The 12,750-nt window shown below is 40.6% G+C and overlaps 1 protein-coding gene across 1 annotated transcript in view; it reads left to right on the top strand.

The window, feature by feature from the left end:
* The first annotated feature begins 314 nt into the window (after positions 1–314).
* The window catches only part of GRIN2A (glutamate ionotropic receptor NMDA type subunit 2A), a 293,548-nt gene continuing 281,112 nt past the window's right edge, over positions 315–12,750 (top strand). The window contains exon 1 of the mRNA XM_073542833.1: positions 315–905. Coding sequence (XP_073398934.1) covers positions 319–905 — 587 coding nt within the window. The 5' untranslated portion in view covers positions 315–318. The remainder of the gene's footprint in view (positions 906–12,750) is intronic.

The raw sequence follows: 12,750 nt of genomic DNA, 5'->3' as shown, positions 1-12,750 counted from the left end.
AGAGGAGAAGAGGGAGGATATGGCTGATAGACACTCCGGGATTCTGGACAGCAAAAAGATGACGTCTGGGCCAGAGAGGTAGATCTGAGTGTCATCAGCATAAAGGTGGTAAAAAATACCACCTTTATACCACCTTTATACCAATAATAGTGAAAGCAAATGTATGCATATACATTAAAGTCTAAGTAAAAAACTTCTTGGAACATTTGAATTCCGCATGTTCATCACTATGAATGCCATTCTTGCATTGACTTAATATTTTGCCAAGTAATCATTGTCCTCCTGATCATTTCTTATATTGTTCTTTTGCAGGATTCAATGTCAACCTTCTTCCAGTTTGGAGCTTCCATCACACAGCAAGCTACTGTCATGCTTAGTATTATGGAGGAATATGACTGGCATGTTTTCTCTCTTATAACAAGCACTTTCCCAGGATATCGAGACTTTATAAGTTTCATAAAAAACACTGTGGAAAATAGTTTTGTGGATTGGGATGTGCAGAATGTAATTACTCTGGACGCATCATATACTGATGCACAAACTCTTACTCAGCTGAAGAGGATCCATTCTTCGGTTATACTCCTTTATTGTTCAAAGGATGAATCCATTAGAATTTTTGAAGAATCCCGCTCTTTAGGCCTTATGGGATACGGTTATATCTGGATTGTTCCTAATCTGGTGACTGGTAACACAGAAATAATACCTTTTGAATTTCCATCTGGATTAGTTTCTGTATCTTATGACGACTGGGAGTACACCTTGGAAGCCAGAGTAAGAGATGGCCTTGGAATTATCACCACAGCTGCATCAGCCATGTTGGACACATATTCAGTAATTCCAGAAGCCAAGACTAGTTGTTATGGTCAAAATGAACGGAATGAGATGCCAACTCACACACTTAATGAGTAAGACTTTATCTTGTTTATTCTTTTTTTGTTTACCCATATGATCAATGTGTGCCAATGTATGAAGGCATGGAGAATAGTTAACTTTACCTCCTGTGATAATGGAAAGTTGAATAGTTACCGGTGATGGACAGCTGCTGAGTGATTAGTTTTCCCTATTTCATGAAATGTAACATTCTGCTTTTCGAACATTATAACTGCCCAAGTGAACATAAAGCCAACACTCAAACCATATACTATACGGCAGTGGTCTGTTTGACAGTGGTCTGTGTCCATTTTGATGGGAGACAGTACTGCCTCTTACCTGTAGGCATTAATGGCTCTTTTTTGTTTAGCTGGTCCTGCATTACATCTCCATTGTGTCACACTACAACAATGTCTGGTTGGGTAATCAAAAGAAGAGCTACAGACATCAGCAGGGTTAAATCAGTATCCTCTCTCCAACCCATTAACTCAAAGGGGCCTTCCTATCTCCAAGATCCTGTCCCAATATGTAGTAGGTGTAATAAAAATAATATTAGCAAATACCTCCAATTAGAAATGTAGTATAGTTCTCCTGATAAGGAATGTCGCTTACCCCATATGGGCACTGAAATAACTTAGGCATCGATGGTTATGACCACTCTTATAGTGAATTAGTTGCTAGTGGTCATAACCATGCATACTTAAGCCACTTCAATCAGAGTGGACAGTTCAAACTGGGTTTAAGAAGGCAGCAGTCATTCAAAATGAGTCCGGTTTCACCTCCTTGCACCCCTTTTCCCCAATCATGCCTGTACCTAGGCATTTTTCAGTGTTGCCATATCTATTTTCATCATGAAATAAAAGATTTGATTTTATGGATTGAAGCTGGACTGGTTTCCTTCACAAGAAATTCCTAAGCCACTGCAATGTTCTGCACATGGGATAAGCGACATGGCTAATCCGAAGAACTATACTACAGTTCTAATTGGAGGTATTTGATAATATTATTATTATTTCTACTACATATTGGGATAGGATCTTGGAAATTGGAATAACCCATTACCACATACACTATAATAACTGTCATAGCACCCACATGATGCAGTTTGGCAATTTTCTTGGCATCACTATCGATGAGCTGGATGATGCTTTCTCTCTTTCCTTGGGAAACCATCTTCATGGCTGCTTCTCGATTTGAACCAGTGACTTTTCACTTTGGAATCAACCTAACAATACACTGAGCTATTAAAGAATGTAAAAACAGGTTGTATTTTGGAGTATTCAGAAAGAAAATCATTTTTCCATCACCAGGAGCAAAATAGTAACAATGCAGTGATATGGCAAGAATCTGCATAACTAATCATATGCTAAATAGTCACGTCAAATTTATGTATAAGATAGCCAAGATGATTCTCTATAAAATGATGGTAGCTTCACTATCAAATCTGTTGTGGATGGTGACATATGGAGCCTGAAAGTCAAAAGTTCAAAACATTATTAACCCTTTTGTTCTTCCCTGTACAACGCATAAATCCCAGATGAAACCCCATCAGGAGACAACTAGGAAAATAAAGACATGCAAATAGCTGGTTACTCTAAATCGCCAGATCTCGGTAAAACAATGTCTGATATTTAAAACTATTTTATGTACAAAGCTGGAAGGACGGCCAAATGAGGTTGGTCAAACAACCAAGCTCCAAGTCTTGCTATTAATTCTGAATACATTCACCACAATATATTGATGTATACAGGTAAATTCATACTTCAACCCCATATCCAAGGATACTACCAGAGTAGAAATGTGATTGAGAATGTCCAAAGTTATGAGGGTGAAGAAAAAATATAATGCAAGTGTGTCCTAGGCTAAAAGCAAAGTTATGGGACTATAAGGGGTAGTCCATAATTTAATGACATATTTTATTCAGTGTTGTATCGAATTGAATACTTGAGACATTCATAATGGAAAAATTGGAAAATGTCCTAAGAGAATATTCATTAGCATCCAAATGAAGAACATCCCTTGTCTTCATATGATCTATTCATATTTGGAGAAAACGAACATTTGTTCAAATTATGACACATTTACAGATTTGGCAAGCCTAATTTTGTCATTAAGACCTGTTTTTTGCAGGCTACTTTTGAATGTGAAAATTATCATCATTACTAGTTTTTCACCATGCTCCTTTAAAAAATTACTTTTGTGCAGTGCTTCATTACCTGCCCCATAGGAGCCTAATGCCGATTTCACACAACAATGTTTCATAGTCTGAGTATGTACCGCTATTCATGAACCAGACAAGGTATCGAAATCCAAACTCCGTATCCCCACTGGCTGTTGAGCTTGGATCAGAAGTCCAGGGCCAGTCAGAGCATCACAAGGCATACTTGTCTTGTGAAACATGGATTTGTGAAACTGACAACAAACATGAGTTGGGTTTTTTTTAACTCTTTTTGAATAGGACTGATCTTGACCGCCTGCCCTAAATTTTAATCAGGTCTATTCTACTTTATCAGAATAGACCTCATGCAGAAAGCAAAGTCATATGTCTTCAGGTTCATGTATAACCAAGTCATAGGCACTCTGCCATTATATGGCGCCTTTGCAGTGCTTTGCAAACTCCTCTCGAAGCAATACTTAGAGAGGATACTTTCATATTCTGATTTAAGTAAATAAAATAGCATACGATTTACAAGTTATCTTTTCAACACAGTTTTGACCTTTATTTTTTGCAGTTACGCAAAGAGAGAGGGAAGGTAAGGAGGGTTATGTGAAATCAAAATGAGATACATTTTTCATTCCTTCCTTTGGGATCCATTCCTGCTTTTTAGATAAAAGAAACCACAAAAGCGCGCCCATAGGGCCTTACCAGCGCAGCTATAATGAATATAAATTAAATTGTGCAGGGAACTCACCCTCAATAGTTGTGTAAAGTCACAACTACTGTTTGCGCTTAGTCACATGCAATGAAGCTGCAGCAGGACGGTGAAGACAGACAGCGTCTGCTTCCATTACTCAAAGAGGAGATCCCAAGAGGGAAAAAAACACCAGATTCCCGCGCTGCTATATTTCAACCATCAAATAGAGGAAATCCAGTAGATTGTAGAAATTGGTTCCAATATCAGTACTTTATTTATGGTACATACAGAGACAACGCGTTTCGAGGTCCATTCAGTGACCTCTTCTTCAGGTCTAATGTACAGAAAATTCCTGTTTTTTTTTTATCTCAAATTGCTGCTTCATATAATCTGAATCCCAGACATTGCAGAGATTTTATACACTCGCTGTCACTGAAGTTTCCCCCAATAGACCTCTATACAGTCTATGTAGAATATTTTGATGCCGTGTACTATTTACCTGCAAGTGTCCTATCAACTACCTTTTATGCAATCATGGATATTAAAAGCTAAAGTACACAAGGTGTCCTGGTACTCTGCTAATATACAAGAATGAACTGCTTGAAAACATTTTGAGCCTTTTTATAGGGACCGTACAGACAAGTTACAGGCTACTTTAAAGCGTGTTTTTTTGTTATTAGTCTAATTTCTATTCCGATTCCTATTTTTATTGATACATTTTATATTTGATGCCTTTTATTGTGTTATGGATTCCACATGGCTGTTGAGATTTAAGGTAACTATTAGAGATGAGCAAATATATTTGAGTGAAAAAGAATTCTACTTACATTTTATACAAATCTGCATTTGCCAATTTGCAGAATTATTGTAATTCGTGGATTCAGCAAAATGGTGGCTGCTAACTGGCATTTTTCTGAATCGTCAAGAGCCATCTAAAGATTAAAAAACAAATAAATCATACCTTACTGCTCATCCTTCCAGCCCCTCCGCTCCTCACTGTCACCCGTCCAATCATTATGGCATCTTCTAATCATCACCAGTGGCACTGAAGTCTTCGGTACCCTAGGTTGGGTTTCCCACCTCTGAGGAGGCCGGTTATGCACATACTCATACAAAGTCACTGCTCACATGATAGCGTTCTTGAGACATCCGCCATGACCTTCAGTGCACTTGTAATAAATTCTTCAAGACCTCGTTAGAGCAATAAGTCCTGGCCTAGCATGAAGGGGCCCTGGCAATCAGAAAACATGACAAGGATTGGAGGGGATGGAGAGGTGAGTATAAGTATTTTATTTTTCTACACCTTACGTCTATTATGCTCTGGTTTCTTGAGAGATAATAGAGCATAATAAGGAACTTTAATTTGCAGAGAATTACTTTTAGGGAAATCATATTACTTGCAAAAAATCACACAAAGGAGAATTCAAATTTTCCCTTATCCGTTCATCATTACTGACTAAATTTTCAACATCACATCACATGACAGTTGGTGATAAACTTAATTTAAATGCATAGAACAAAAAAACCTGACCAGCACCTCCATATATGAACAGGTGCCTACTGCAATGAATACATAACTTGCAAAAAGGAGGAACGCAGCACTCTGTAGAGACCAATACAAACGCAGACACAAAATCTATCATAATTGCTGAGTAAACGGTAATAAAAAGTAAAAAAAAAAAATTAAAAAAATTACTTACAAAAGTGAAGGTTTCATAGGGGGTTGTTACCTCCTCCTTTCTGACTCTTCACCCCACCCATCAACCCAAGGGTGTTTATAGTTAACTTGGTTCCTACCAGCTTACCTTAATGTACAAGTTTGTAGCCCAGGAGAGGCATGTTTGCCCATTCACACTGTAGACTTTTATAGCACAAGAGAGACATTTATTAGATGATAGGACCCATCAGAGAGATGTCACCTTGTTACAGTTGATGGGCTCACATCAATTGGTCAATTTACACGCTAAGAACCTTCACTTTTGTAAGTATTTTTTTTTTTACTTTTTCTTACAGTTTACACAGCAATTATGATAGGATTCTGTGTTCGCAAGTGTATTGGTCTCTACAGAGTGCTGCTGTGTTCCTCCTTTTTGCATGTTCTTATAAATATATGGATTTTACCCTTCTGTATTAATAAAAATATGTGCTTCTATTGAATACTTTTGTGTTTATACACTTTTTTATTAGGATTTATGTGTAATAGTGAATACTCACGCATATAATGTTCATTTATTAGTGACTTTGTCACTTTGGTGTTGTTTACTTTATTTATATATAATCATGAAACCTCTGAACATAAATTAAATATTAATATAATGAATTACACTACTATGGGGAAATGTTTAGGAGCAATTCACCAATCTAATTCTGGTTGTTCATAAAACATGCAGAACAGAGGAAAACAAGAGCTGCATAACTTACATACATAAATCTAAACTGTAAGATAAATGACAGCTCGCATGATAAGTGCCGATTGATATGACAATACAGACTAAATAGAATAGCGCTCTAACATGCATATGCAAATCAATGGCAAAATATAATAAAGACTAAAGATGAGCAGATTGATCCTTGAAGGATTGTGCTTGTGGAGACATGATGGTCAGTGGGTGCTCTTGTCTGCTGACCTGGCTGTCTTTAGAAAGGCCACATGGACCAATGCTCATCCCACTGAACGTCCGCACTACTTCTCTGTGGGCAAAATACTACTCAGAGAACACAGGGTGAGGCTAAAACAGCATTGCAATACTTTATTGAACCACCAACAGGCAATAGCATATAGTAAAGTCCCAGCAAGTACATAAGATGGTTCAAATAACAGAGTCTCATCCTTCTGCTGGTTTCCTGGGATTGGAGCAGCTGCGACTTTTGGGCTTAGAGGGCCAACTACCCCCCAGTGGCACCCCAATTTTGGTGGGCACCCACAGGGAGGAGATAAAGACAAATCCACTGAGGTACGTGGCCAGGTGACCTTATTATCCCAACCTGGCTTCTCCAGACATCTCCATGGGGTCAGGTGATTGGATGGTCCCAACCTGGCTTCTCAACATGTCTCCTTGGGGCCAGGTGACTGGATGGTCCCAACCAGGCTTCTCCAAATCAAGATCTGTTTTCCTCCAGCTGGTGCCTTGGTCCCTTAAACTGGAATCCTGTAGAATCTCTCAAATCTGTATACCTCTGGTTGTAGCCATGGCATCCTGACTGCTGTTCTGTAGAGCCCCTCTGCAGAAGGATAATGGTCCCTTTTTGCACCCTCATATGTCCTTCTGGCCATCATCCATAGCTGGGGAGGAGGTGCGGGGGGGAGGTGGGATGAGGTAAGCTCTCATTGTTCAAGAATTTAATCAAGCTGCATAGTTTTTCCTTCACTGTTTGCAGGTCAACAAGCTACATGGACCTATACAATGGGTAATCAACATATTAGCAAGCATTGATTATTCAATGACCCTGCATTCCTGTCCTCCAAGGTTAACAACACAAAAATCAATTCAAGAGTCGATGTTTAGGCTCATATGCATAAGGGCTTATGTCTCTTGACCTACTGAAAGAAAAAAAACATCCATTGAAGAGTCAACAATTAGGCTCATATGAACAGTAGCCTATGTCTCTTGACCCATTGAAGAAAAATACATCCGTCTGTCCTAATTAAAAATTAATGCTGTGTCATCACGTTCTTCCCCATCTTAATTAGACAGACATGATAGGCTTAACCTGGGTAACTCCTCAGGCAATTGGTGAGAAACGAACCTGTATCCATTGAGTCCACACATGGCGTCCTGTGCATACATTGGTTCCTGGAAACTGATAAAGGTTCACAGTGTGGTACTGCCTCCCCCACAATTCTTCTGCTCGATGGTACAGTTCTGCCCATACTAATAGAACAACTCCAGCTTCTTCTCCTGCTTGAGGCTCTGGGTCCCGATGCAACCAATAATTCTTTAGTTCAGGCTTCTTAGGACTGGGCACATGATTCCAGACTACCACTGGATCTTTGATTAGGCAGGCAGTTGAATTCCTCTTGGTCAAACTCATCATCCTCCACAACATTCTGTACATCTAAAAGGACCAATTCCTGAATCAATCCAACTGACTGTAGGTGGCCCTGTATTCAATCAATTGAACCGGACACAGCTCCTGTAGTCTTAGTTTCTTGTTGTGGCTGTGTTTCCTCTCCATTCCTCCTCCTAAGGCTAAGCTGGTGGGGTTTGACATGGTAGTGTTCGAAACCTGATACGTTTGCCTCGCCTATAGTCTTCTGGATCTGTCTATATACCTCCCTGATTGTGGAACCCTTGGACGGTGTTTACCAACACCAGTCCCCTGCAGCTCCCCCAGATCTGCAGGGCTGAGTAGTATCCCACTTTTGCCACCAAGTGTGGAGACTCAAGGGTCAATAGGTGCCCTCGTCTGCTGGTCTGACTGTCTTTAGAAAGACTGCATAGACCAGGGCTTATCCCACTGAACATCCGTACTCCTTCCCCGTGGGCAGAATACTAATCAGACAGCACAGGGTGAGGGTAAAACACTGTGGCAATACTTAGTTGAACCACCAAAAGAAAATAACATAGTACAGTCCCAGCAAGTGCATAAGATGGTGCAAATTACAAAGTCTCACTCTTCGGCCAGGGTCACACTTGCGAGTGCAATACAAGAAACTTGCGCGTGTCTCTCGCCTCAATACCCGGCACTGCTGCCTGCAGTTTGGACCAGAGAGTTAAGCTGCATAGAAAGACATGCAGCCACACACTCCGGTCCTGAGTGTCGGCAGCTGTGCAGGGTGTTGAGACGAGAGACTTGCCCTAGTTTCTTGCATTGCACTTACAAATATGAACCCGGCCGAGCTTTCAGAGCTCTACTGTATAGAGATACAGGAGATCTGCGTTAAGGATAGCCTCTTGGCTGCTTCTTTAATTAATGCTCTCCTAGCTTTTGATATCAGTTTAGCTGAAGAGCCATATCTTAGTAGTATTTGCATTCGTGCCATGCTCTTTCCATTTTTGGACAATGGATTGAACAGTGCTAAATGAGATGTTCAGAGCTTGGGCTATTTTTTATAGCCTTACCTTGCTTTACTCTTTTTCACAACTTGACCGCTGACCTGTCTAGTGTGCTCCTTGGTTTTCATGATCCTCTTTGATCCTTAATGTTCTCAAACAAACCTCTGAGGCCTTCACAGAACACCTGTAGTTATAAATTACATACAAGGGACTGCATTTACTAATTCTGTGACTTCTGGAAGAAATTGTTTACTACAGTTGTCTGAATCAAATGCATGTCACAATTTTCAGATTTACATTTTAAAATAATTAGAAAACCATGTCTGATTTCCTTTATGATTTACAAATACTTGCCACTTTGTATTGGTATATTACAAAAAATCCTGATAAAATGCTGTTACATATGTGAGTGTAATGTAAAAAAATGTGGAAAAGTTTGCATGGTATGAATACTTTTTGAAGACACTGTACCATTACAAATAGTGATGAGCGAACGTGCTCGAATAGTGTGTTATCTCTTTAATGAGACCAGCTGTGGACGCCGCATCTGCAGCAGTATTAAAGGCTGCATCCGCCCTGCCCAGATTGAAGTTTTCTTTCTGCAATATAGCCCATCACAACTGATGAAGGTCTCCTTTTGAGACCGAAACGTTTTGTCGCACTTTGTTATGCTGCTATCTGGGATTGAATAAAATCACCTGAATATCGCTACAAAGTTGAGTGCCAGGTAGTGTTGAGCATTCTGATACTGCAAATATCGGGTATCGGCCGATATTCGCTGTATCGGAATTCCGATACCGAGTACCGATATTTTTTCAATATCGCATACCGGAATCGGAAGTCCTCATAATGCAATGAGCCACTGTTGTGGCTGTGATTGGCTGCTGAAATGATGTCATCATGATGCGCGGTCTGTGCGCATCATGATGTGCGGTCTGTGCCGACTGCGGGGGTCTGTGCCAACTGCGGGGGTCTGTGCCGACTGTTGGGGGTGTGTGCCGGCTGCTGGTGGTCTGTACGGGCCTCTCGGGGGTCTGTACAGGCCTGTCGGGGGCCTGTGCCGGCTGTCGGTGGTCTGTACGGGCCTCTCGAGGCCTGTGCCGGCTGCCGGTGGTCTGTACGGGCCTCTCGGGGGTCTGTACAGGCCTGTCGGGGGCCTGTGTCGGCTGCCGGTGGTCTGTACGGGCCTTTCGGGGGCCTGTGCCGGCTGTCAGTGGTCTGTGCCGGCTGCCGGTGGTCTGTACGGGCCTATCGGGGGTCTGTACAGGCCTGTGCCGGCTGCCGTTGGTCTGTACGGGCCTCTCGGGGGCCTGTGCCGGCTGTCGGTGGTCTGTGCTGGCTGCCGGGGGCCTGTGCCGGCTGCCGGTGGTCTGTGCGGGCCTGCCGGGGGTCTTGTGTGTGTGCAGGCATCGTCCGATGGGACTACAAGTCCCATCGGGCGATGTCTGCTACAATGACAGTGATTGACACATTAGCCAATGATGGGACTGTAGTAGTCCCATCAACCGGCTAATGTGTTGAAAGTAAAAAAAAAAAAACATACTACATACATACTACATTCATACAACATACATACATACTTCATATATACTACATTCATACAACATACATACATACATACTACATACATGCTACATATACAGTGGGGCAAAAAAGTATTTAGTCAGTCAGCAATAGTGCAAGTTCCACCACTTAAAAAGATGAGAGGCGTCTGTAATTTACATCATAGGTAGACCTCAACTATGGGAGACAAACTGAGAAAAAAAAATCCAGAAAATCACATTGTCTGTTTTTGTTTCATTTTATTTGCATATTATGGTGGAAAATAAGTATTTGGTCAGAAACAAGCAATCAAGATTTCTGGCTCTCACAGACCTGTAACTTCTTCTTTAAGAGTCTCCTCTTTCCTCCACTCATTACCTGTAGTAATGGCACCTGTTTAAACTTGTTATCAGTATAAAAAGACACCTGTGCACACTCTCAAACAGTCTGACTCCAAACTCCACTATGGTGAAGACCAAAGAGCTGTCAAAGGACACCAGAAACAAAATTGTAGCCCTGCACCAGGCTGGGAAGACTGAATCTGCAATAGCCAACCAGCTTGGAGTGAAGAAATCAACTGTGGGAGCAATAATTAGAAAATGGAAGACATACAAGACCACTGATAATCTCCCTCGATCTGGTGCTCCACGCAAAATCCCACCCCGTGGGGTCAGAATGATCACAAGAACGGTGAGCAAAAATCCCAGAACCACGCGGGGGGACCTAGTGAATGAACTGCAGAGAGCTGGGACCAATGTAACAAGGCCTACCATAAGTAACACACTACGCCACCATGGACTCAGATCCTGCAGTGCCAGACGTGTCCCACTGCTTAAGCCTGTACATGTCCGGGCCCGTCTGAAGTTTGCTAGAGAGCATTTGGATGATCCAGAGGAGTTTTGGGAGAATGTCCTATGGTCTGATGAAACCAAACTGGAACTGTTTGGTAGAAACACAACTTGTCGTGTTTGGAGGAAAAAGAATACTGAGTTGCATCCATCAAACACCATACCTACTGTAAAGCATGGTGGTGGAAACATCATGCTTTGGGGCTGTTTCTCTGCAAAGGGGCCAGGACGACTGATCCGGGTACATGAAAGAATGAATGGGGCCATGTATCGTGAGATTTTGAGTGCAAACCTCCTTCCATCAGCAAGGGCATTGAAGATGAAACGTGGCTGGGTCTTTCAACATGACAATGATCCAAAGCACACCGCCAGGGCAACGAAGGAGTGGCTTCGTAAGAAGCATTTCAAGGTCCTGGAGTGGCCTAGCCAGTCTCCAGATCTCAACCCTATAGAAAACCTTTGGAGGGAGTTGAAAGTCCGTGTTGCCAAGCGAAAAGCCAAAAACATCACTGCTCTAGAGGAGATCTGCATGGAGGAATGGGCCAACATACCAACAACAGTGTGTGGCAACCTTGTGAAGACTTACAGAAAACGTTTGACCTCTGTCATTGCCAACAAAGGATATATCACAAAGTATTGAGATGAAATTTTGTTTCTGACCAAATACTTATTTTCCACCATAATATGCAAATAAAATGAAACAAAAACAGACAATGTGATTTTCTGGATTTTTTTTTCTCAGTTTGTCTCCCATAGTTGAGGTCTACCTATGATGTAAATTACAGACGCCTCTCATCTTTTTAAGTGGTGGAACTTGCACTATTGCTGACTGACTAAATACTTTTTTGCCCCACTGTATACTACATTCATACAACATACATATATACTACATACTACATACATGCTACATATATACTACATTCATACAACATACATACTACATACATGCTACATATATACTGCATTCATACAACATACACATATACTACATACATACTACATAGATACAACATACATACATACTACATACATGCTACATATATACTACATTCATACAACATACATACATACATACTACATATATACTACATTCATACAACATACATACATACTACATATATACTACATTCATACAACACACATACATACTACATACATACTACATATATACTACATTCATACAACATGCATACCTAGTACATACTACATACCTACAACATGCTACAGACATACAACATACATACATGTAGTATGTATGTATGTTGTATGAATATAGTATATATGTAGTATGTATGTAGTATATATGCATGTTGTATGAATGTAGTATATATGTAGCATGTATGTAGTATGTATGTATGTTGTATGAATGTAGTATATATGTAGCATGTATGTAGTATATATGTATGTTGTATGAATGTAGTATATATGTAGCATGTATGTAGTATGTATGTATGTTGTATGAATGTAGTATATATGTAGCATGAATGTAGTATGTATGCATGTTGTATGAATGTAGTATATATGTAGCATGTATGTAGTATGTATGTATGTTTTATGAATGTAGTATATATGTAGCATGTATGTATGTATGTTGTATGAATGTAGTATATATGTAGCATGAATGTAGTATGTATGCAT

This window comes from Dendrobates tinctorius, unplaced genomic scaffold, assembly GCF_039654945.1.
Source record: "Dendrobates tinctorius isolate UK_male_01 unplaced genomic scaffold, ASM3965494v1 ptg000129l, whole genome shotgun sequence".
In the NCBI taxonomy this organism is placed as follows: domain Eukaryota; kingdom Metazoa; phylum Chordata; class Amphibia; order Anura; family Dendrobatidae; genus Dendrobates; species Dendrobates tinctorius.
This window is presented reverse-complemented; position numbering and strand designations above follow the sequence as displayed.